The sequence below is a fragment of the Heptranchias perlo genome, chromosome 15 (genome assembly GCF_035084215.1).
Source record: "Heptranchias perlo isolate sHepPer1 chromosome 15, sHepPer1.hap1, whole genome shotgun sequence".
NCBI classification, from domain to species: Eukaryota; Metazoa; Chordata; class Chondrichthyes; order Hexanchiformes; family Hexanchidae; genus Heptranchias; species Heptranchias perlo.
In genome coordinates this window covers 30,737,487-30,764,550 of record NC_090339.1, presented here as the reverse complement: position 1 = coordinate 30,764,550, position 27,064 = coordinate 30,737,487, and the positions used below count along the sequence as shown (strand labels likewise).

The following is a 27,064-nucleotide window of genomic DNA, read 5'->3' as shown; positions in this document are numbered from 1 at the left end:
AGAATGGTCTGATTCAACCTTAGACAGTGGCGAGGGAGAGGGATGGAGTCGATGGCTAGGGAACAGAGCTCGTGGTGGGGACCGAAGACAATGGCTTCGGACTTCCCAATATTTAGTTGGAGGAAATTTTTGCTCATCCAGTACTGGATATCGGACAAGCAGTGTGACAAAGCAGAGACGGTGGAAGAGTCGAGAGAGGTGGTGGTGTTGTAGAGCTGGGTGTCGTCAGTGTACGTGTGAAACTTGATGTTGTGTTTTCGGACGATGTCGCCGAGGGGCAGCATGTAGATGAGAAATAGGAGGGGGCCAAGGATAGATCCTGGGGAACTCCAGAGGTAATGGTGTGGGAGTGGGAAGAGAAGCCATTGCAGGTGATTCTCTGGCTATGACTGGATAGATAAGATTGGAACTAGGTGAGCGCAGTCCCACCCAGCTGGTCGACGGAGAAAATGCGTAGGAGGAGGATGGTGTGGTCAACCATGTCAAAGGCTGTAGACAGGTCGAGAAGGATGAGGAGGGATAGTTTACTACAGTCACAGTCACATAGGATGCCATTTGTGACTTTGATAAGGGCCGTTTCAGTACTGTGGCAGGAGCGGAAACCTAATTGGAGGAATTCAAACATGGAGTTGCTGGAAAGATGGGCTCGGATTTGGGAGACGACAACACTTCAAGGACTTGAGAGGAAAGGGAGGTTGGAGATGGGGCGCTGGCTTGCAAGGACAGAGGGGTCAATGGTGGGTTTTTTGAGGGGGGGTGACAGCAGATTTGAAGGAGAGGGGGACAGCACCTGAGGAGAGATACTGTTAACATACGCTAGTTTACAACAAGGCATGTCTCTCCAATTCCCATTTGCATTCTGTGTGCATATACTGAAAAAGTGGGTCTGTCCCCAAATCATAATCAATTAACAATTTGAAAGGTAAATAATGAATGGAGCACAGGTTTGTCTATGTCTTAGAGAGTCCAGTGATATAAAGAAAACACTTTTCAATATTGCACACTGATACAAAAAACTGAAATAAATAATTACTGTATAGTTACATCATACAACTGTTCCTGGATCAACCCACTGGTTGGGAAGCTAGATAGTTGTGCCCTAATATGTGTGTGTTTTAAATAAGAACTTAGTTTTCTCCCTCCTCCTCCTTGCAATCTACCACCCCACCTCGATGCTCCCTTTCCTGTTCAAAGTCCTTGAACATGTTGTTGCCTCCCAAATCGGTGGCCATCTTTCTGGCAATACAATTTGAATCTTTCCAATCAGATTTCTGCTCTACCACAGCACCAAAATGACCCAAACCAAAGTTACAAATGACATACTCTGTGTCTGCGAATGTCATGCAGATGTCATCCTCATCTTCTCTGCAGTCTTTGACACAGTCAACCACACTGCCTCCCTCCAGCACTGCTCCTCCGTTGTTCAGCTTAGTGGGACTGCCCTCACATGGTTCCACTCTTATTTATCCGATCATAATCTAACAAAGGCTTTTCTTCCCACCCCAGACTATTACCTCCCCAGTACCCCAAGGATCTATCCTTTACTCCCTCCACTTCATCATCTAAATGCAGCACCTTTGCGACTGTCCGCAAATATAGCGTCAGGTTCCATAGGTATCCTGGCAACATCAAGTTGAACCAAACTGTTCACATCCTCGGTGTTCTGTTTGAATCTGAGCTGAGCTTCCGACCCAATATTGTCTCCATCACAAATACCCCCTACTTCCACTGTCGTAATATCACCAGTCTCCACCCTTGCCTCAGTCCATCTGCTACCAAAATCTCATCTATGCCTTTGTTACCTTCAGACTCGACTACACCAATGCTCTCCTGATTGGCCTCCCATCTTCCATAAACTTCAGCTCATCCAAACCTCTGCTACCCACATCCTATCCTGCACCAAGTCCCTCTCACCATCACCCCTGTGCTCACTAACCTATATTGGCTTCCAGTCCCTCAATGCCTCCAATTTAAAATTCTCATCCATGTTTAAAGCCCTCATGGCCTCGCCCCTCCCTACCTCTGTAACCTTCTCCAGCTCCACAACCCTCTTTCATTCTATTGTCCTTGCATGCAGTACGTTCACAAAATCACATTAATGTAGTTAGTGTACCCGTTCTAGCTTCTTGCAGGAGAATGCTATACATAACAGGTGCCAATACATAGAGGCTTGAGAGGGTCATCTGGATTGTTTAAATTATGTGTTTCCCCAAGTCATTGATGGGAAAACCTTTCAAGAAATACCCACCACGTGCCAGGAACAGACCACCTCCCGTTCCGTTGTCATCACAACCAGGCCACCCTTTCTGTTATCACAGGCTCAACCTATCTGCCCCCCACCTCCCTGTACTCTACTGTTACCCATACTCCATTAACAAGCACCCATACCTTTTCCCCACAGCTGACCCACCCCCAAGAAAATGCCTATCACTGTGCTTTTGTTAGTCATACATTGCAACCTCTCCCTCTGTTCCCTCACCCAACAAACCCCTTCCCCAGTGCTTCCACACACCACCACTGAAATCGCAATGCTGCCCATTCCAAATCCTCTGCTACACCCACTCTCCCACACTCCAGGACTGCTCTTCCATTCTTCAGATTCCCCAGAATTCTCCTCAATGCAGCCACTCCTACCAAACCCTGGTACTCTGTCCCGGTGCTCTCAAACTCCATGATTGCTACCTTACAGTGCTTCCACATCCTACAAGCCCCCTTCCCGTTTTTTCCAGGCCCTCACACCTGCCAAATATTCCCACACCCCATGACCCAGCTCTCAGATCCCAAAACAACCATCCTAGCACCTCCTGAAACATCTTCCCAACCATCTTTTAAAAAGTTAAGATATATTTGGTTAAATTCAGTTTCAATTGTAATCAAGACTACAGGTTTTATGCAAATATGCACATAATTATTGAATTTTAGCCCAGAAATATCACTAGCCCTCTGACAACACTCTGTAATAAAAGGACAGTTTGATTTATTTAATCACTGTAAACCAGTGGTCCTGATTATATATTGTATTTTACATAACATAAGACAACATGGTCTAAAAATTTAGCTGCAAGTGCTTGTTTTTTAAGCGTTACATGGCCTCCTAAGCCTCCAGTATTGCAGGCAGGAAGCACACGCTCAATATGAGGCAGAAGTGCATCACTCGCCATATTGGTAGAGGCAAAATATTCCATGTCCAGGCTTGTAACAGGCATCAGGGCCTGTGCATATGAAAATAAGGGGCCTAATACCTGTTTGAGGTCCCCTCTGCAATATTAATTTTCCCTGAGGCAGCACTGGCTGCATTCAGGAAAACCAGGTCTACGTGCAGCCTAACAGGCAGTCCTTAAAGGTACATGCTACATGCCCATGATTTCCCTCTATGGATTCCTGCGAGTACCACCCGCCATAATGGTAGAAACAAAAAAAATCAATTTCCAGGCCTCAAGTTTGTTACAGGCATTAGGGCCTGTGCATATGAAAAAAAGGGGCCTAATACCTGTTTGAAGCCCCCTCTGCAATATTGATTTTCTTTGAGGCAGCCAGCACTGGCTGCATTCAGGAAAACCAGGTCTACATGCAGCCTAACCGGCAGTCCTTACAGGTACATGCTACATGCCCATGATTTCCCTCTATGGATTCCTGCGAGTGCCACTCCTCTGGGAGCAAGAGAGTGCAGAACCAGCCCTAGTCACAGACCAGCTGAACATTCATGGGACATAGGAACAGCAGTAGGCCATTTAGCCCCTCGAGCCTTTTCCGCCATTCAATGAGATCATGGCTGATCTGTGAACTTACTCCATATACCCATCTTTGCCCCTTAATACCTTTGGTTAACAAAAATCTATCAATCTCAGATTTAAAATTAACAATTGAGCTAGCATCAACTGCCATTTGCAGAAGAGAGTTCCAAACTTCTACCACCCTTTGCATGTAGAAGTGTTAATTAACTTTACTCCTGAAAGTCCTGGCTCTAATTTTTAGGCTATGTCCCCTAGTCTCAGATTCCCCAACCAGCAGAAATAATTTCTCTCTATCTACCCGATCCATTCCCCTTAATATCTTGAAAACTTCGATCAAATCACCCCTTAATCTTCTAAATTCTAGGGAATACAATCCTAGTTTGTGTAATGTCTCCTCATAATTCAACGCTACGAGTCCAGGTAACATTCTAGTAAATCTACGCTGCACTCCCTCCATAGCGCTCCAGGTGTGGTCTATCCAGGGCTTTGTATGGTTGTAGCATAACTTCTACCCCCTAGTATTCTAGTCCTTTAGATATAAAGGCCAGCATTCCATTAACCTTTTTGATTATTTTCTGTAACTGTCCAAGACAATTTAATGATCTATGTACATGGACCCCTAAGTCTCTTTGGACCTTCACTGTTTCGAGCTTTTCACCATTTAGAAAGTACTCAGATCTATCCATTTTAGGTCCAAAGTGAATGACCTCACACTTGCCTACAGTGAAATCCATTTGCCACAGTTTTGCCCGTTCACTTAATCTATTAATATCGCTCTGTAACTTAATGCTTCTATCTACACTGCTTACAATGCTGCTTATCTTTGCGCATCGGCAAACTTGGATATGTGGGTCTCTATCCCGTCATATAAGTCGTTAATAAATATAGTTGAGGCCCCAACACCTACCCATTATCCATACCCTCTGTCTTCTGCCACTCAGCCAATTTCCTAACCAGGTCAATACTTGCCCCTAATTCCATGAGCTTCAACTTTCGCCAACAGTCTCTAATGAGGGACTTTATTGAATGCCTTCTGGAAGTCCATATAAACAATATCCATAGACATTCCCATGGCCACTACTTCAGTCACCTCTTCAAAAAATTTCAATCAGGTTCATCAGGCGTGACTTACCCATTATAAATCCACACAGGCTCTCTCTGATCAGCTGAAAATTTTCAAGGTGCTCAGTCACTCTATCCTTAATTATAGACTCTAGTAATTTCCCAACAACAGATGTTAGGCTAGCTGGTCTATAATTCCCTGATTTTCCTCTCCCACCTTTCTTAAGTAGAAGTGGAACCTTTTCTGTTCGTGAAGGGGGTGGCACTGGGGGTAGGCTCAGGATGGCTATATGCATACCAATAATTCCCTGCACTTTGGAGAATCCAGCCAGATGGTAATAGTGCAGGACTCTTTTGTGTTACTTCCTGGTTCCATGAGGAAATTGATGAAATCACTGATTTGGGAAAACAAGGCATCAATGACATGCACGATGCAACTGTGCACTGCAGATTGGGAAATGTGATATATATCTTTTGCTGTTGCTTGGAAGGATCCAGTGGCATAACAATTCAAGGCAGTAATTACCTTGACAGCCATGGGCAGAGATACAGTTTCCAGGTCTGGTTGCAGTTCTGTCATGGTTTCCCTGGCAAATAGTTGCCTCTAAATGCACATACCTTCAGATATGTTCAGGTACAATCGCCTTGGTCTGTACACGTGCATGACAGCTTAAAGTCACACATTACTTCATCACATAAGGTGCAAATGTACCTATCTTGGATGTCTCTTCTGATCCTCCTCCTCTAGAACCTGCAAACAGAGGGTTGCTCAAATGGATATCCATAACTCATACTGAGGCAGCACACAATGACAGTTCCCTAATGAAACAGTCACAGATAATTAATAGAGTACAGCATTAAGAACCTCAGAGTAAGTTCAGTTTTGGAAACACAACAAAACAGCAAGAAACACTGAGATCGGTGGACCCAAACTGAGCAGATACTCTCAGAGTGAAAGGAAGAATAAGCCTACTTTGAGAGAAAAGGCCGAACAAAGTGACCATGTCTCTCATACAGCACCCATTTTGTATGAGCACTGTGCATCTGTAGCCACGTTCAGATGTTCTGACTGCATTATGAGACTGTGACCTTATTAACAATTCTTTTGGGGCCTTGATGAAAATGGATGGATAATCACAGGCTACATACCTGTGGTTTTCCATAATGTGTTTCAACAGGTGCATAGATTGTCAGCACCACAAGTGCTTCCAGATTGCACTAGAAGCCCACATGCAGTCAGCACTGAGCGAACCTCAGGCCCCAGTATCTGATAAAACAGGCACCGCCACTCAATGTAAGTGGTGCTGTGGGTGCCAAACATCGCCATATTGACCCTATGTGATCACACAGAGCACAAATGCCTTGAAGGGACAGTATTCCCAGGTGTTTTTTTCCTGACGATAACATCTTATTTGTATGTGCAGGCTGAACAAATGAAAAATAATTTATTTTTTCCACCTTCCAAGAGTATAGTGCCTGATTATAATTGATGAACACAGCTTGATCAGTTCTCTGGGTTGAGCACTGTGAAGCACAGGTTACTCCTCAAAGCCACTCAAATGATGATGCTAGCATGATTTTGTTTTCACAAAAGCACTGTTTCTGACTTTAACCTGCGACGTCAATCAAAGCTGTTCATTAATCAGCATTGTGCTCTTTGACATACATTCTGTTCATAATCACAAATTAAATGTAATTGAATTTGATCTCATGCAGCTGACAATACTGCATGATTTTATTCTGGTTCATGGTGGCTAGCATAAAGTAATGCAATTACAAACACTGATTGCATAGTGTTTAGAATTGCAAGGGCCCTCTGAATTGCCATTTGCCTTAGGCCTTAGATAAGCAAAAGTCAGCCTTGAGTACATGACATGGTACGTTTTTCAAAGCAGATGTTTTTCTCTAGATCAAATTATTAAAGATAAAACACCAATGGTAACAGCAGAAAATCCAGCAACCTCATCTCAGCTGCGGCTGCAATTAGGGTGCTACAATTGGCCTCACTGCATCAATTATGGACAGGAAAATTAGTCAGCGTCCCTACACCTGATCACTATCCAGTAGTAACTAGGTGTGGATGCTGGGTGAGGACAGGATTGAGTTTAGATTTGGTAGAATCGTAGAAATTTGAATACAGGAGGCCATTTGGCCCAACATACTTGTACCTGGGCCAGCTCCACATCAGAGTTACTGCACTAATTCAGTTTGCTTTTTCTTTTGCTGTACCATTTAATATTTTTCCTTCACAAGTATTTATCCACATCCTTCTTAAATGCCGTGATTGGCTAGTTTCAATAGCCAATTGTGGGGACACATTCCATATTCCAGTAACTCTTTGCATGAAAACATTTCTTTTAACTTCCTCCTTTATGCTTTTAATACTCATTTTAAGTTTATACCCTCTTCTTAATGATAATAATGCCATGTCAGAGGGGGCGGAGCCGAGGGCAGAAACTCCCTACACTGGAAATTCTTGCTTCCCCATTCCATAAGGGACCGATGTAAGACTGGAGGTCAATACATTGAGACAGATAGGGTGTACCAGCCTCTTAAACAAAGCATTCATTGTTGAACACCTCCAATAAATTTTGCATTTAATTCACAAATTCTGCAATTGGCCAGACTGTTGTGGCTATCTTCTTGGATGCAGAAAAAGTCTTCAATAGATAGACTGCAATTATCTATTCTACAACTTACAGCATTTTGGTCAGATGAAGATTTGTAAGGACAATAGGTTTGGGAAGGCATTAGAAAGGCTACCTTGTTTGGAAAGATTAAAATATTGATAAAAATCTAAATTAAATTGCATAGGTTACGCACTCTTAGATATGTATAGATTCCTAAAATTTAAAAAAAAGTGTGGAAGGAAAATCAAGGTTTAGATTTCTGTTGTTCGTATTTTTGTACAACTGCTCATGTGAATTCTGGATTTTACCAAATATCTTGTCAGAGACAATTCCTGTCTGATTTTGTTGGTTTTATTATTGGAAAAGAAATTTCAATACAAGGTACATTTTGCGAGATACTATGCCACTGGAATGTAAGAAGGCACTACATACATACAAGTTCTTTCTTTTCCAGCAATTTTTTTTCCCAGTTTTTTTACTTCTTAGTGCCGGTGTTCCAGATGTGACAGCAGTTTTCTCTAGTCACCATTCTTCATGTACGAGCTCAGATCATGTATTAACAGGCTATTTGTCCGCAGAGGGCATTGCAGCTGAGCTTCATCTTGTTATCACCAGACAGTCCCTTACATGAACTTTATAGAAATGGTCCCTGGAGAGCAATGATCATAGTATCATAGTAGGTATAGCACAGGAGGAGGCCATTTGGCCCATCGTGTCTGTGCCGGCGCACTGAAATAGCTATCCACTTAGTCCTATCCCCCTCCCATAGCCCCGTAAATTTTTTCCCTTCAAGTATTTATCCAATTCCCTTTCGAAAGTTACTATTGAATCTGCTTCCACCACCCTTTCAGGCAGTGCATTCCAGATCATTACAACACGCTGCATAAAAAAATGTTTCCTCATGTCCCCAATGGCTCTTTTACCGATCATCTTAAATCTGTGTCCCCTGGTTACCACTGCCATTGGAAACACTTTCTCCTTATTTACTCTGTCAAAACCATTCATGATTTTGAACACCTCTATCAAATCTCCCCTTATCCTTTTCTATTCTAAGGAGAACAACCCCAGTTTCTCCAGTCTCTCAACACAACTGAAGGCCCTCATCCCTGGCACTATTCCAGTAAATCTCTTCTGCTCCCTCTCTAAGGCCGTGACATCCTTCCTAAATTGTGGTGCCCAGAATTGAACATAATACTCCAGTAGAGGTCTACCCAGTGTTTTATAAAGGTTTAGCATAATTTCTTTGCTTTTGTAATCTATGCCTCTATTAATAAAAGCCAGGATCCTATATGGTTTTTTAACAGCCTTATCAACTTGTGCTGCCACCTTCAAAGATTTGTGTATGTGCACCTCCAGGTCTCTCTGTTCCTGCACCCCCTTTAAAATTGTATCATTTTGTTTATATTGCCTCTCCCCATTCTTCCTACCAAAATGCATCACTTCACACTTCTCTGCATTAAATTTCATCTGCCACGTGTCTGCCCATTTCACCAGTCTATGTCCTCCTGAAGTCTGTTACTATCCTCCACATTGTTTACGACATTTCCGAGTTTCATATCATCTGCAAACTTTGAAATTATACCCTCTATGCTCAAGTCCGGGTCATGAATATATACCAAAAAGACCAGTGGTCCTAATACTGACCCCTGGAGAACACCACTGTATACTTCCCTCCTGTCTGAAAAACAACCATTCACCACGACTCTCTGCTTTCTGTCCCCTTGCCAATTTTGTATCCATGCTGCTACTGTCCCTTTAATCCCATGGGCTTTAATTTTGCTAACAAGTCTATTACGTGGTACTTTATCAAATTCCTTTTGAAAATCTATATACACAACATCAACCGTATTACTCTCATCAACCCTCTCCATTACTTCATCAAAGAACTCAATCAAGTTAGTCAAACAAGATTTTCCTTTAACAAATCCATGCTGACTTTCATTTATTAGCCCATACTTTTCCAAGTGCTAATTAATTTTGTCCCGGATTATTGTCTCCAAACTTTCCCCACCACCGACATTAGCCTGACTGGCCTGTAATTGCCGGGTTCATCCCTCTCCCCTTTTTTTGAACAGGAATGTAACATTTCCAATCCTCCAGTCCTCCAGCACCATTCCCATATCGAAGGAGGATTGGAAGATTGTGGCCAGAGCCTCTGCAATTTCCACCCTTACTTCCCTCAGTAACCTAGGATGCATCCCATCTGGACCGGGTGACTTTTCTACATTGAGTACTGCCAATCTTTTAAGTACCTCCTCTTTATCTATTTTTAATCCTATCCAGTATCACTACTACCTCCTCCTTTACTGCTGCAATGGCAGCATCCTCTTCCCTAGTGAAGACAGATGTGAAGTATTCAGTTAGTGTCTCAGCCATGCCCTCTGCCTCCACAAGAAGATCTTTTTTGTCCCTAATTGGTCCCACGCTTCCTTTGACTACCCTTTTACTATTTAGATATTTATAAAAGACTTTTGGGTTCCCTTTTATGTTAGCCACTAATCTATTCTCATACTCTCTCTTTGCCCCTCTTATTCCCTATTTTAGTTCTCCTCCGTACTTTCTGTATTCAGCCTGGTTCTCTACTGTATAATGAACCTTACATTCGTCATAAGCCTCCTTTTTCTGTTTCATTTTGATCTCTATATCTTTAGTCATCCAGGGAGCTCTAGCTTTGGATGCCCTTCCTTTCCCCCTCGTAGGGATGTATCTACTCCAACTCCTCCTTGAAGATGATGAGGAAGAACTTTGACTATTCTTTTATTCCTAGTCTGGACATCTTGAAGCTGATTGTTCTTTCATGTTAGTAAAACATTGTACAATATTGCTTCCAGGAGTTGCAATTTCATCAGTACTAATTTCAAATATTGCTTGTTTAATTGCATAATTCCGTCCTTTGTTCTTCACACTGCTTTGATATCTTAAGTACCAAGTTCAAAGTCCTTTTGTTTGTTCTTAGTAAGTTTCTGTTTATATACTATGCTCAGAATTCAATGTTGCCACCTAATCAGGATAATTTATTGTTTTAAAAGTCAGTAGTGTCCCTGTAAAAAAACAAAAACAATAACATAAAACTTAACAGTAAATTACGTAAAGGATAACAGAGGGCTGGGTGGTGAGGTACATATAAAGCAATGGAATGTCTGGTAGTTAATTACATATATGACAATAGATACCTGGCAGTATGTTATATAAGTAATTCTATCAAACAGATTTGATAACACCATAAGTGAAGCTTGAGTTGTTTATGAACATATGCAAAATCCTGAAATTGAATTACTGTCTTAAACTCAGTGCAGCTACTGAACTGTTATTTTTAAAACAGTGCCCTTTTGTTTTCTTTCCTTTTCTTACTATTATGCTGCAGGCACGATGAGTGAGGTAAAGGCAACGTGATGTAGGTTAAAGTGTAACGGAGCTGTTAGTCATGTAGGACATGAAGTTATATGGTATCAAATTACTGCGTCACAAGTTGTTTTTCTTAAGCAGCAGATTCCATAGAAATAAACGATTGAGTTTATCTTATAATACGTCAACTATAATGCATACATCTCTATATAATCTATATTGCATGCTTATATATCACATTATGATATTTCTATTTTGTATTATTAACCAACACATCACTCCTAATTTGATTTGCCATTGCGACATTTAGGACTCAAACCCCAGAGGCATGTTTCAAAATTTACAATGTTAGCCAGTACACATCAGTAGTTAATGATTATACCTTGAAAGTGAACACTAGTGTGATACTATGGGGGTAATTTTAAACTAACCTGCCCAGTAGAAACGGTCAGGTTCAGGTCGGATGCCCATTTTAAAACCCACCTGATTTTATGCTCCATTGAAGTCAAATATTATTTTCCAATTTTCTCTCCTCCTAAGTAGGTGATTCTTGCTGGAATATGGTTCTACAGATGATGGCAACAGTATGATAACTCACCCAAGTGGCCATTCGTCATACATGAGCCTACGAACTAAAGCCCTGATTTTAACCCAGTGGGAATCAGGCCTGCAGGGCGGGCAGTAAACCCCCATGACATGTTCAGCATGAGACCCGGGCAATTTTAACTCCCTCTGCCTAAATCCCTCCATATTGCTACCCTTTTCCTTCTCTTTGAAGCTACTTTTGCCCCTCTCCCCCACTCCATAATTCTTGCCTTCTTCTTGCTCAAGACCCTAGCTGCCCTATAAAGTGCCTTGGGACATTCTGTTATATGGGAGGCAGTATAAAAATGCACGTTTTTTTATTTCATTTTCAGGATGTGGGTGCCGCTGACAAGGCCAACATTTATTGCCCATCCCTAGTTGCCCTTGAGCAGCTGGTGGTGGACCTTCTTGTTGAACCACAGCAGTCTGTGTGGTGAAGGTCCTCCACAATGCTGTTAGGTAGGGAGTTCCAAGATTTCGAAACAGCGACAATGAATGAATGGCGACATATGTCCAAGTCAGGATAGTGTGTGACTTGGAGGGGAACTTGGAGGTGATGGTGTTCCCATGCACCTGCTGCCCTTGTTCTTTTAGGTGGTGACGGTTTGGAAGGTGAAGAAGTTTTGGCAAATTGCTGCAGTGTATCCTGTAGATAGTACACACTGCAGCCACGGTATGCTGGTGGATGTTTGGACTAGTGCATGAAGTACCGATCAAACAGACTGCTTTAAATTGAATGTATTGAGCTTCTTGAGTGTTGTTGCAGTTGCACCAATTAAGCCAAGTGGAAAATATTCCATCTGACTCCTAACTTGTGCCTTTTAAGTGGTGGAGAGGCTTTGAGGAGTCAGGAGGGGAGAAACTCGTCGCATAATACCCAGCCTCTGACCTGCTCTAGTAGCCAAGACATTTATGTGGCTGGTCCAGTTGAGTTTCTGGTCAATGGTGACCTCGAGGATGTTGATGGTGGGCGACTCTGTGATGGTATAGGGCAGTGGTTAGATTCTCTCTTGTTGAAGATGGTCAGTGCCTGACACTTATCAGCCAAGCCTAGATGTTGTCCAGGTCTTGTTGCATGCAGGCATGTACTGCTTCAATACCTGAAGCATTGCGAATGGAGCTAAACACTGTGTAATTATTAGCAAACAGCCCCACTTCTGATCTTATTATGGAGGGAAGGTTATTGATGAAGCAATTGAAGATAGTTGGGCCCAGGACGCTTCCCTGAGGAACTCCTGCGGCGATGTCCTGGGGCTGAGATGATTGGCCTTCAACAACCACAACCATCTTCCTTTGTGCTAGGTAAGACTCTACCACTGGAGAGTTTACCCCTTGATCCCCAATTATTTCAGTTTTACTAGGGCTTCTTGTTGCCACACTCGGTCAAATACTGCCTTGATGTCAAGGGCAGTCACTTTCATCTCACCTCTGGAATTCAGGTCTTGTGTCCATGTTTGGACCTAGGTTGTAATGCGGTCTGGAGCTGAGTGGTCCTGGTGGAACCCAAACTGTGAATTGGTGAGCAGGTTCTTGGTAAGTAAGGGCCACTTGATATCATTGCTGACAACTTCTTCCAAAGTAATCAAAAAGGCTAATAGAATGTTGGCCTTTATCTCAAGAAGGTTGGAATACAAAAGAGAAGAAGTTATGCTCCAGTTTTACAGAGCCTTGGTCAAACCCCATCTGGAGTACTGTGTTCTGAACACCGTACCTCAGGAAGGATATATTGGCCTTGGAGGGGGTACAGCGCAGATTTACCAAAATAATATCAGGGCTTAAAGGATTAAATTATGAGGACAGGTCGCATAAACTTAGGTTGTATTTCCTTGAGTTTAGAAGGTTGATGGGTGATCTAATTGAGCTGTTTAAAACGATAAAAGGATTTGATAGGGTGGATACAGAGAAGCTATTTCCACTGATGGAGGAATCCAAAACAAGGGGCCACTGAGGAGTGAAATCAGGAAGCACTTTTTCACACAAAGGGTAGTGGAAATGTGGAATTCTCTCCCCAGAAGGCTGTGGAGACTAGTTCAATTGAAATTTTCAAGACTGAAATCGACAGATTTTTCTTAGCTTTGGTGTATGGATCAAAGGCAGGTAAATGGAGTTGAGGCACAGATCGGCCATAATCTAATTGAATGGTGGAACAGGCTCAAGGGGCTGAAAGGCTTACTCCTGTCCCTATGTTCCATCACTTTGCTGATGATTGGGAGTAGGCTGATAGGGTGGTATTTGGTTTGATTTATCCTGCTTTTTGTGGACAGGACATACCTAGGAAATTTTCCACATTGTCCGGTAGATGCCAGTGTTGTAGCTTTACTGGAACAGCTTAGTTAGGGGGTGGCTAGTTGTAGTATAACTTGTCATTCTAAAGAGCTACCAGCCTCAAGCCACTATAACATCAGCCCTTTGAGTACTGTGACTTTTTCTCAGGACTCTCTTATTCACCCAATCAAAGTATCCTATGGCTGCTATCTGAGTTCCCCTGACATGCCGATTCCTGTTAGAAATATAGTCCAATTGAGAACTCACAGTTCCTGAATAAAGCTGGCCCCATGATATCAGCTTAATTAACAAAATAATAGTGTTACTTGAGGCAAGGTTCACATGCAAGCCGAGAGCTCATATTTGAGGTCGTTCACCTATAATTTTAGCAGGAAAGAACATTACCATCTAAGAAGCTTAAAGTGACCATAGATACTACATTGATTTAAAGGAGAAAAAGTGAATATCACCAGGAAAGAAATGACTACAACTGAAGTTTGGCCCCAATTATATCCCAAAAGGAATCATTATAGTGAAGGGTATATTGCCTTCAATGGTAGCAATCATTAAATGGGCCTCTAGAAAGGAGGGACCCAGGACTGTGTCGCCTCAGGCACAGCAAATTATATGACAGCCAGAAGCTCATAAGTTCAGTATTTGTATTATCTGTTAAATAATTCACTACCATGCACTGCATGAGCTGACCTGCTAAATAATCCATCCAAGGCTAAGTCATTAATTGTTATTCTTTGCAAGCTGATTCGTTATCTGTAATGTGCCATGTCAGGTTATTTATTTTTGGTGAAGCCTTGCTATTACACTCTGTCCATTTGAGTGTGTGCATGTTGATATCATTAGGGTAGATTTTCAACTTGCCACCTAGACATAAAACAGACTTTGTGGATTGGCCGTCCGGTATAGAAACTGCCTGATTTTCATTTCCATCCTGTAGCTCAATTCAGTAACAACGAGACAGTTGAAATTTGGTAGTTTAGACTATTGCCAACATTTGGTATGAATATCATACAATTCTATTGTCAGAAACTTAAATGAGATTCTTTTACCACTTGCCGAGTTTCTGATCAGAGTCATGCAGTACGGGAGTCAATGAGAGCCAATGGCTGTGGGTACCAAGACCTACAGACCAGAAATCCAGATACAGACGTAAGTCACAAGGTCAAATGATGAAACTCACGCAGTATTATCTCGTGAGACTTGATACGCTTTCCTCTTTACTTTCTTCTCTTTCCTCTCTCTCAGCCACCTCTCCTCAGCCATTTTGGCTCCCGAATACAGCACAGCCCTCCAGTGTTTCCTGTTATTAGCCACATGTTGCCAGCTTGTGGTATCGATGTTGAAAGCTTTCTAGTCCCTCTTGCAAACATCTTTAAACCTGAGCTTAGGTCAGCCCAACAACCTTGAAGTATTTGCAAGTTCTTCATACAGGAGATTCTTTGGAACGAGGTAAATTATTAGATTTGGCAACTTAGCTTTTCAAACTCACATTTTTGTATTTAAGTTCTATTCATTGTGAAGACCATGCTCTAATTTCACAAGAAATTATCAGGCATGTGAAAACATTGAATTGACTCTTTATAAGTACCATAGGGCTGATTTTCGTTAATGGCGTACATCAGGCAGGCAGTGGGCAAGGCGATCGCTACGCCCGCCCCATGCCAACAGGAGGCCTGATCCATTTTGGTGGTTGGCCTCGTTTAAATTTGATTGGCAGGCTGCCAGTGCTAATTGTGCTGCTTATAGGCAGCTTGCTATTTGGGAGGATGGCAAATCTGGCAGACCTGCTACTTCTTAAAGCCAGCCTGCACCTCTTAAAGGGAAGGTGAAGTTTTCATTGGTGGTGTGTAAAAAGTGGGTTTCTAAAGCAGCAGGCACACTATCAATGCCCAAGGCACCCTGATTTCAGGATACTGCTGTGAAGGTCCTTATTGAACAATTTAGGACCAGGAAGGATGTTCTTTCCTTCAGATGGCAGACAGGTGCCATACCAAATAAGTCAGCAGGCATGGAGAAAGGTGGCTGAGCACGTCAATGCCAAGAGCATTTCCAGGACATGGCTACAGCACAGAAAAAAATGTAATGTGCTTGCCAGAACTGCCAAAGACCTCTTCATATGTCTTTTACTTTGAATACAACCCTGCAACATCACACTTATCCCCAACACTACCAATCCTCCCCTCCCCCACTACACAAGCCTCTCCTCCAATCAGAATGGGACACTTTGCTACACCTCCTTCATCTTATACTCAAATAATTAAGATCTGCTACTGCCCCCAAAACTGGCATAAACAACATTTGTGACCTGACCAATATTTATCCCTCAACCAACATCACTAAAACAAATGATCCCATTGCTGTTAGTGGGACCGTGCTGTGCACAAATTGGCTGCTGCGTTTCCCTACATTGCAACAGGGTCTACACTTCAAAAGCACCTCATTGGTTGTCAAGCACTTCGGGAATTCCAGAGGCGGTGAAAGGCTCTGTATAAATGCAGTTTTCTTCTTTCTTTCCGCTTTTATTGTTTGAACTTGAATAAATTTCACATTTCTGTTAAATTCTTTGATACTTCACATTGTATACACTTCCTTTCAACCAGTGATTTCCCTTCTTGCACACACTTGCTGCTTCTTCCTCTTAGCATGCACACTATGCTAAGTTACCTTACGCATCCTTATAACCCTTTCACAGGGCATACACTAAGCCACTCCCACTCTTCTCGCAGGACAAGCTGGCACATAATAGAAGGGAGGCTGCAAGAACTGGGGGAGTTGCAGCCACCTTGCTAACTCTCATTCCAATGAAGGACGCTGCCATTGACATTACTGGACACTTAGTCATGATGTGGAGATGCCGGTGATGGACTGGGGTTGACAATTGTAAACAATTTTACAACACCAAGTTATAGTCCAGCAATTTTATTTTAAATTCACAAGCTTTCGGAGATTTTCTCCTTCCTCAGGCAAATGTTTCAAGAGCTCCTTGAAGCCTACGCATTTATACATATTGAACAATACATGGTGTTTACAGACTGCCCCTGCAACTGCCCGTTGCCAAGGCAATCACCGTGTTCAGACAGAGAGGTGTCACCTGCAGAACCCCCGAATACACATTCAACAAAAAAACAAACAGGGAAAAAAAACAGAGAAAAAAAACACAGAGAGAGGCAGAAACATCCGGAAGGCAGAGAGAGCCAGCAAATGACCCATTATATTAAAAATAGATAACATTTGTTCGCTGGTGGGGTAACGTGTAGCGTGACATGAATCCAAGATCCCGGTTGAGGCCGTCCTCATGGGTGCGGAACTTGGCTATCAATTTCTGCTCGACGATTTTGCGTTGTCGTGTGTCTCGAAGGCCGCCTTGGAGTACGCTTACCCGAAGGTCGGTGGATGAATGTCCATGACTGCTGAAGTGTTCCCCGACTGGGAGGGAACCCTCCTGTTTGGCGATTGTTGCGCGGTGTCCGTTCATCCGTTGTCGCAGCGTCTGCATGGTCTCGCCAATGTACCATGCTCTGGGGCATCCTTTCCTGCAACGTATGAGGTCGACAACGTTGGCCGAGTCACAGGAGTATGAACCATGCACCTGGTGGGTGGTGTCATCTCGTGTGATGGTGGTATCTGTGTCGATGATCTGGCATGTCTTGCAGAGGTTACCGTGGCAGGGTTGTGTGGCGTTGTGGACGCTGTTCTCTTGAAAGCTAGGTAGTTTGCTGCGAACGATGGTCTGTTTGAGGTTGGGTGGCTGTTTAAAGGCGAGTAGTGGAGGTGTGGGGATGGCCATAGCGAGGTGTTTGTCCTCATTGATGACATGTTGAAGGCTGCGGAGAACATGGCGTAGTTTCTCCGCTCCGGGGAAGTACTGGACGACAAAGGGTACTCTGTTGGTTGCGTCCCGTGTTAGTCTCCTGAGGAGGTCTATGCGATTTTTTGCTGTGGCCCGTCGGAACTGTCGATCGATGAGTCGAGCGTCATATCCCGTTCTTACTAGGGCGTCTTTCAGCGTCTGTAGGTGTCCATCGCGTTCCTCCTCGTCTGAGCAGACCCTGTGTATTCGCAGGGCCTGTCCATAGGGGATGGCCTCTTTGACGTGGTTAGGGTGGAAGCTGGAAAAGTGGAGCATCGTGAGGTTGTCCGTGGGCTTGCGGTAGAGTGAGGTGCTGAGGTGCCCGTCTTTGATGGAGATTCGTGTGTCCAAGAAAGAAACTGATTCTGAGGAGTAGTCCATGGTGAGCTTGATGGTGGGATGGAACTTGTTGATGTTATCGTGTAGTCTCTTTAGTGATTCCTTGCCGTGGGTCCATAGAAAGAAAATGTCGTCGATGTATCTGGTGTATAGTGTTGGTTGGAGGTCTTGTGCAGTGAAGAAGTCCTGCTCGAACTTGTGCATGAAAATGTTGGCGTATTGGGGTGCGAATTTGGTCCCCATGGCTGTTCCGTGTGTTTGGGTAAAGAACTGGTTATCGAAGGTGAAGACATTGTGATCCAGGATGAAGCGGATGAGTTGTAGGATGGCTTCCGGAGATTGGCTGTTGTTGGTGTTGAGTATTGATGCTGTCGCAGCGATGCCGTCATCGTGGGGGATACTGGTGTATAGTGCCGAGACGTCCATCGTGGTGAGAAGTGTTCCTGGTTCAACTGGTCCGTGGGTACTGAGTTTTTGTAGGAAGTCTGTAGTGTCGCGACAGAAGCTGGGTGTTCCCTGTACGATGGGTTTCAGGATGCCCTCGATGTATCCAGAGAGGTTCTCACACAGGGTTCCGTTGCCTGATACGATGGGACGTCCGGGTGTGTTGGCTTTGTGTATCTTTGGGAGGCAGTAGAAGTCTCCCACGCGGGGATTACGTGGGATGAGAATGCGTAGGATGCTTTGAAGGTCTGGATCGAAGGTCTTGATCAGTTTGTTGAGCTGGTGGGTGTGTTCTTTGGTCGGATCTGCGGGTAACCGTCTGTAGTGTTCCTGGTTGTCCAGTTGTCGGTATGCTTCTTTGCAATAGTCTGTTCTGTTCTGTATGACTATGGCTCCTCCTTTGTCCGCTGGTTTGATGACGATGTTGCGGTTGGTCTTGAGAGCGTTGATGGCGTTGCGTTGTGCTCGGGTGACATTCTGGACTGTCTTCTGAGTGCGGCTGATGAATCTGGCATTGACGCATTTCCTGACAGCTTGAGCATACATGTCCAGCTGAGGGCAGCGACCCTCCGGAGGAGTCCAGTTTGACTCTTTCCTCTTCGGTTGCTGTACCGCGGATCCCTCTGTCTGCTGTTCCGGATCGTCGATTGTCTCATTGGGTTCGCTGCTGAAATCTTGGGGTTTGTGGTAGAATTCCCGGAGCCTCATTCTCCTGATGAATTCCTCTGTGTCCGCCGCGAGACTAGTGGGGTCCATTTTGGTAGTGGGGCAGAAATTGAGCCCTCGGCTGAGAACTTCGATTTCGTCTGGTTGAAGGGTGTGGTCGGATAAATTGACAATAGACTTCCCTGTGGTTGCAACCGTGGTACCAGGGGAAGCTTGGTCGTTGCTGGTGGTGATGCCGAGTTTCTCAAGCTTCCTGCTCTTGGTTTTCATGTAGGCAGCGTAGTTCCGTTGCCTCGTCTGTTTGGCGGTATAACGTAGCTGATCTGCTGTGTCCTGAGTACAGGTTGAGAGTATGGACTCTATCTTGGTTTCGAGGTTGTGGCGTCTGCTGTAGAGTTGGTGTATGAGATGGTTGCGGAGTGTGCGAGAGGTACGGCGGCAGAGTCTCTCAGCGTAATCCGAGTTGTATGTGGACTTGAGTGGGTTCGTGATCTGGAGTCCTTTCGGGATCTTGTCTGCTTTCTTGCAGCTCTGTAAAAACTTGATGTCTGTGTCTAAATGACACAGACGAGGCAACGGAACTACGCTGCCTACATGAAAACCAAGAGCAGGAAGCTTGAGAAACTCGGCATCACCACCAGCAACGACCAAGCTTCCCCTGGTACCACGGTTGCAACCACAGGGAAGTCTATTGTCAATTTATCCGACCACACCCTTCAACCAGACGAAATCGAAGTTCTCAGCCGAGGGCTCAATTTCTGCCCCACTACCAAAATGGACCCCACTAGTCTCGCGGCGGACACAGAGGAATTCATCAGGAGAATGAGGCTCCGGGAATTCTACCACAAACCCCAAGATTTCAGCAGCGAACCCAATGAGACAATCGACGATCCGGAACAGCAGACAGAGGGATCCGCGGTACAGCAACCGAAGAGGAAAGAGTCAAACTGGACTCCTCCGGAGGGTCGCTGCCCTCAGCTGGACATGTATGCTCAAGCTGTCAGGAAATGCGTCAATGCCAGATTCATCAGCCGCACTCAGAAGACAGTCCAGAATGTCACCCGAGCACAACGCAACGCCATCAACGCTCTCAAGACCAACCGCAACATCGTCATCAAACCAGCGGACAAAGGAGGAGCCATAGTCATACAGAACAGAACAGACTATTGCAAAGAAGCATACCGACAACTGGACAACCAGGAACACTACAGACGGTTACCCGCAGATCCGACCAAAGAACACACCCACCAGCTCAACAAACTGATCAAGACCTTCGATCCAGACCTTCAAAGCATCCTACGCATTCTCATCCCACGTAATCCCCGCGTGGGAGACTTCTACTGCCTCCCAAAGATACACAAAGCCAACACACCCGGACGTCCCATCGTATCAGGCAACGGAACCCTGTGTGAGAACCTCTCTGGATACATCGAGGGCATCCTGAAACCCATCGTACAGGGAACCCCCAGCTTCTGTCGTGACACTACAGACTTCCTACAAAAACTCAGTACCCACGGACCAGTTGAACCAGGAACACTTCTCACCACGATGGACGTCTCGGCACTATACACCAGTATCCCCCACGATGACGGCATCGCTGCGACAGCATCAATACTCAACACCAACAACAGCCAATCTCCGGAAGCCATCCTACAACTCATCCGCTTCATCCTGGATCACAATGTCTTCACCTTCGATAACCAGTTCTTTACCCAAACACACGGAACAGCCATGGGGACCAAATTCGCACCCCAATACGCCAACATTTTCATGCACAAGTTCGAGCAGGACTTCTTCACTGCACAAGACCTCCAACCAACACTATACACCAGATACATCGACGACATTTTCTTTCTATGGACCCACGGCAAGGAATCACTAAAGAGACTACACGATAACATCAACAAGTTCCATCCCACCATCAAGCTCACCATGGACTACTCCTCAGAATCAGTTTCTTTCTTGGACACACGAATCTCCATCAAAGACGGGCACCTCAGCACCTCACTCTACCGCAAGCCCACGGACAACCTCACGATGCTCCACTTTTCCAGCTTCCACCCTAACCACGTCAAAGAGGCCATCCCCTATGGACAGGCCCTGCGAATACACAGGGTCTGCTCAGACGAGGAGGAACGCGATGGACACCTACAGACGCTGAAAGACGCCCTAGTAAGAACGGGATATGACGCTCGACTCATCGATCGACAGTTCCGACGGGCCACAGCAAAAAATCGCATAGACCTCCTCAGGAGACTAACACGGGACGCAACCAACAGAGTACCCTTTGTCGTCCAGTACTTCCCCGGAGCGGAGAAACTACGCCATGTTCTCCGCAGCCTTCAACATGTCATCAATGAGGACAAACACCTCGCTATGGCCATCCCCACACCTCCACTACTCGCCTTTAAACAGCCACCCAACCTCAAACAGACCATCGTTCGCAGCAAACTACCTAGCTTTCAAGAGAACAGCGTCCACGACGCCACACAACCCTGCCACGGTAACCTCTGCAAGACATGCCAGATCATCGACACAGATACCACCATCACACGAGATGACACCACCCACCAGGTGCATGGTTCATACTCCTGTGACTCGGCCAACGTTGTCTACCTCATACGTTGCAGGAAAGGATGCCCCAGAGCATGGTACATTGGCGAGACCATGCAGACGCTGCGACAACGGATGAACGGACACAGCGCAACAATCGCCAAACAGGAGGGTTCCCTCCCAGTCGGGGAACACTTCAGCAGTCATGGACATTCATCCACCGACCTTCGGGTAAGCGTACTCCAAGGCGGCCTTCGAGACACACGACAACGCAAAATCGTCGAGCAGAAATTGATAGCCAAGTTCCGCACCCATGAGGACGGCCTCAACCGGGATCTTGGGTTCATGTCACGCTACACGTTACCCCACCAGCGAACAAATGTTATCTATTTTTAATATAATGGGTCATTTGCTGGCTCTCTCTGCCTTCCGGATGTTTCTGCCTCTCTGTGTTTTTTTTCTGTTTTTTTTCCCTGTTTGTTTTTTTGTTGAATGTGTATTCGGGGGTTCTGCAGGTGACACCTCTCTGTCTGAACACGGTGATTGCCTTGGCAACGGGCAGTTGCAGGGGCAGTCTGTAAACACCATGTATTGTTCAATATGTATAAATGCGTAGGCTTCAAGGAGCTCTTGAAACATTTGCCTGAGGAAGGAGAAAATCTCCGAAAGCTTGTGAATTTAAAATAAAATTGCTGGACTATAACTTGGTGTTGTAAAATTGTTTACAATGGACACTTAGTGTTGGAGATGGAGAGGCTGGAGGCCACACACAGCAGGGTGCTTGGCCATTTGAATTTGCTGCAGGAATTTACTCTCAGGAGGTGATTGTTGGTTATTAAATGGGCTGCTCCTTCCACTCCAATGTCATTGATAGTGCTTCCCTATGTTTTTTAAATTACCACTTGGCCTTTATATACACATTCAAGTAGCGCTTTATAGTTACGGGCGATACATGTCTATTGTAACTCTAGTTATTGTTTATTGTAAGTTTGTCTTCATAATAAATAGTTTTTAAAGTAAGTACATTTGTTTGCAATTTAAAAAGAAATAAACACTACTTGTTATAAACGAGATGTGGAGATGCCGGTGATGGACTGGGGTTAACAATTGTAAACAATTTTACAACACCAAGTTATAGTCCAACGATTTTATTTTTAATCCCACAAGCTTTCGGGGGCTTTCCCCTTCCTCAGGCGGTAGCAAAGTGTCCACACTTTGTTCGAATGTGCATCAGCAGGAGGCCTGAAAGGATTATTATTATGTTTTCATTATATTTGTGTCATTGTTGTTACGTTTATATTATTGTTATATTTATCTTAATATTGTTCTTTGATCTTATAGAATACCCGGGTTGCGGAAGTCCCCTGGGCCGAGCTCCCTGCCTGTTACCATGGTTACTACTGCTGCAACCCTCGCCACCGGATTTACGGCAGTCTGTCTGTTCAGGAGAGGAGTTGGTGGGATTTGCGACAGTTGGTTGTTACCCGGATGTGTGGCGGTTGACGGCAGTGTGTGTTGCCTGGATCCATGTGCCGGGGCTGAAAGATGGCAACGAGGATCGGGCAGAAGGAGAAGGAGAAGGAGAAGGAGAAGGGTTTAACTAGGTGAGAAGGAGCAGGGGGCTTGCAGCTCAGGTTGGGGTCTGTGGACGATCCTGCACCATATTTACGGATAGTAGCCATGATGTGGAGATGCCGGTGATGGACTGGGGTGGACAAATGTAAGGAATCTTACAACACCAGGTTATAGTCCAACTGTTTTATTTGAAAATCACAAGCTTTCGGAGGCTCACTCACACCTGACGAAGGAGAAAGCCTCCGAAAGCTTGTGATTTTCAAATAAAACTGTTGGACTATAACCTGGTGTTGTAAGATTCCTTACATATTTATGGAAGCAGGAGTTTTACAAGGAATAAGGTGTCACGGTGTTGCCTAAGCCCAGGAGTGATTTAAACAGATTGTTGGGGCCAAGGTGCAGGAAATGTGCCGCACTCCCACAAAAAACAGTTCAGATCTCTGGGACTAATGTCAAATGCTTTATTGGTGATTTATGCAGTGAAATTGCTGACTGTTAATATCTTCAAAAAGAAAATTACATCTGCTGGCGGCTGATAGACTATTTTCCAGGGTATGTAATTTTTCTAACTCCCATCAAAAAGTTAACCTGCCTTTCCGATGCTGACAGACTTGCTGCGTATTTCCAGCAGTTTTGTTTTATTTTTCCCAGAAGTTGAAAAAGATAGTTATGGGGAATGGACTGAATGGATAGCTCTTTCAGAGATCTGATATAATGGGCCAGATGATCTCTCCTGTGTTGTAAAATTCTATATTATTGACCTACACCTATCTCTCATTTTGTTTAAAAAAGAAATATTATGATGTACATTTAGGGTTGCCACCTGTCTAATTTCAGATAGGATAAAATGATTTTTGAGCAGGCCATTCAGAACGTTCCTAAGGTGTTATATCAACACCATAAATATGTATTTGAAATAGAAGTTTGGCATTTTCATGATGATTCACAGAAACAGAAAATAAACTGCAGTTGTTGCAACAGATTTGGCACACTTAAGCCTGTGGTACTTGTGTGAATTATGTGATTGGACCATTTGGTGTTTTTTATTTTCTGGAAGACACCAAACATACATCAGAATATTGACTATATCTTCTGTGACAGCTGGACTTAGTTGCTAGCAATCTCTTTCTGGACTATATGGTTGACTGCCACATCAGGACTTGAGACAATACAATAGGCAGGCACTCCATTGCAGTACTGAAGGAGCACTGTTTTGTTGAAGGTGCCAACCTTTGGATAAGACATTAAAATAAGGTTCTGTTCAGGTGGATATTAACATCTTCTTGCACTATTGGAAGAAGAGTGGGAGTTCTCTTTGTACCTGGCCAAGATTGCTCCCTCAATAATTACAGTACCACCTAAAACAAACTCTCTAGTTATTTGTTTGTGGGTTATTGTTGGAGCAGAATGGCTGTTGTGTTTGCCTACATAGTAAAAGTCATTCCACTCCAAAAAGTAACTAATTGTTTTGATGATTTAATGATATGGTACTATGTAAGTACATGTATTTTTTCTTGCATTCCATAGTGCACTCCTAGTCATGTGTTTAAAAGTTATAAGGTGTTCTTTGTGAGTTTTCCTATTTTGATTCATATCTTGATTATCACGTTCCAGCAGTAACAAATCAATTCAGGAGCAAACTACCTTTCAAATTTCAATGACAATGTGTGCATCAGTGTAACTAGTCCTCCCCATTTCAAATATCTGTTGTTCCAGTATTTATTTCTGTATTCAGTCTTGGATGAGTCACAACTTCCTCCACTTCAACATTGGGAAACTCAAAGGCTTCGGCCTCTGCCACAAACTCTGTTCCCTTGCTAAGGATTTCTCCACCCCCCCCCCCACCCTTCCAGCATGGTCTTAGGCTCAACCAGACCTTTCCTAACCGTGGCGTCCTTTTCAACGGCGAACTGAGTTTCAGACCTCATGTATTCTTCACCACAAAGACCACCTGTGCAGCACCGTCTTTTTCTACTCATACCTCTGCTCGTCCATCGCTTAAACTCTTAATGCATGTCTTTGAGCAGTGGATTTGTCTTCCTTCCTTTCTCCGCTATCCACATGCTCCAAATTGTGCAACACTCGTTTGCCATTATCCTGTACCACACTAAGTCCCACTCGCCCATCACCCATGTCTTCATTGACCAATATCGCCCATATCACGAGACTGAATAATTTTTTTTTAAAAATAATGGCACTATGTATTTGCAAGTTGTATGATTATAGGTAAATACAGGCTCCCTGTTGTGGAAAATATTTTGATACTGGCTTACTGTAGTTCTCAAACTAAACTGATTTATTAACAACCTGCCAATATATAGTACTCCAGCTTTAAAAATGGGAATATTTCATCAAATCTTTAAACATAAGTGCAGTTTTTGCAAGAGGGGGAAAAAGTTTCTTTTAAACTCATTGCCACGTGTAGTGTGTTCTTCACATGTATATTGTTCTGCAGTGTTTCTTTGCATCAGTAGAACTCGTCCACTCAAAAGCCTAGATCATTCATCAAAATACACTGTTATATGTAGATTAATATAATACATGATAGCAGGTCCGAGTGTATTGGAATGACATAAAGACATGGTACAGTAATTCACCTGTTAACTGCATCAATTTCTGCATGTCTCATGGTGATGTTCCTTTTCTTGTACACATAAAATCAGATTAGTAGTAAGAATCCTCAAACACCATTTATATTGCAGAACTTCCAGCTAATGCAGTTTTGTTATGTGATCTGGTTGCTCATTTGACTTTCTGTACTGAGTCAGATTCTGAGACCAGTGGCAATACCTGAACAACTGTGATACTTTTACACTGTAGCACTCTTTGATTACTGCCTGTGTGGGAACCCAGACCTCAAAGACTTTTTTTTCTTTCAGTCTGCCTTCTGCAAAGAGAGGAGAATGCATATGCAATATTTGAATATCCGGTATACAAAATAAGGGATCTCTTGCAATCTCTAAGTCATGCTGCTGTTTAACTAGGTATTGGGCAGTGAAAGGTACATTCTGGATTATAGGTATGTGAGGTCCGCTTAGGGGAGAGACCAATGATGCTGTGCCCAGCGGTGTGTTCTCCTTCCTCCCCAATTTACATTTCCACCAAATGTTGTTCTCCATGAGATGCGAGGCAGAAATAGACCTGGCAAATCTAGAGATAAAGAAGGACTCTGCTGTCACCAGAACATGTTTATATGCAATTTATATTTCTCTCTGCAGCTAACAGTGAAAGAACCATGCATTTGCCTTCAGCTGCACTTTTATAATGTAAGATACTATCAGGGAAGGTATGTTCAGGCCAGCACTGCACTTTACATTTTGCTGGCCCATATGGGTGGATTAAGAGCTGAGCCTGTAGCAGAGCAAAATGACGGCCAGCATCCAACGTTTGTTGCTGGCGGCATTTTGCTCTTGAGGTGGTGTTCCCTGTCTCTGGAAGCAGCACCATGGTGTGAATAGGGTGGGGTCAGGAATCGGTTTCTGCTGTTCTTGGCTTGCTTACAATCAAATTCTCAGTTGACTGGCATAATTTCAGTATCATTTTTGAAATAATTTAGTTGAGGTAGGTCACTGCTACCCAGCTTTTGTCAAATCAATCTGTTGTTTTGCAAAATGTTTTGGCTTTGGTTTATTCAAATCTGTATGAATTGTGAATGACCTTGTATTTTTCTGTTTCTCAGAAATTTACTTTCCCTTGGAGCGGAAGAGGAAGATTTGTTTAAGACTGAACATGTCTTGACTGCAAGTGAGGATGAGGTAATATATTCTCTCTGAAGTGTTTTTTTTTAAATTGTCACTTTTGTTACTGAAAAGCAGAGATGATCAAACTGCATCCCACTAGTCTCATGCAGCCCCTAAACTTTGGGAAAATGGACATTAAAGCCCATGTGACTAATTCCTATTTGTGCTCGTGTTTCTTATTCACTGATTTTGTCCTGTTGAATTTTGTGATCCTGGAGGTTTTTGGCGATTTGGGAAGGGTTCTTCCTAGTGCTGCTGTCT

The 27,064-nt window shown here is 43.8% G+C and overlaps 1 protein-coding gene across 1 annotated transcript in view; it reads left to right on the top strand.

Moving 5' to 3' along the window:
- Positions 1–22,879: 22,879 nt before the first annotated feature.
- si:dkey-251i10.3 (uncharacterized protein LOC553498 homolog) overlaps positions 22,880–27,064 on the top strand; it is a 36,663-nt gene continuing 32,478 nt past the window's right edge. The window contains exons 1-2 of the mRNA XM_067997004.1: positions 22,880–23,092; positions 26,743–26,818. Of these exons, the coding sequence (XP_067853105.1) occupies positions 23,034–23,092; positions 26,743–26,818 (135 nt within the window). The 5' untranslated portion in view covers positions 22,880–23,033. The remainder of the gene's footprint in view (positions 23,093–26,742; positions 26,819–27,064) is intronic.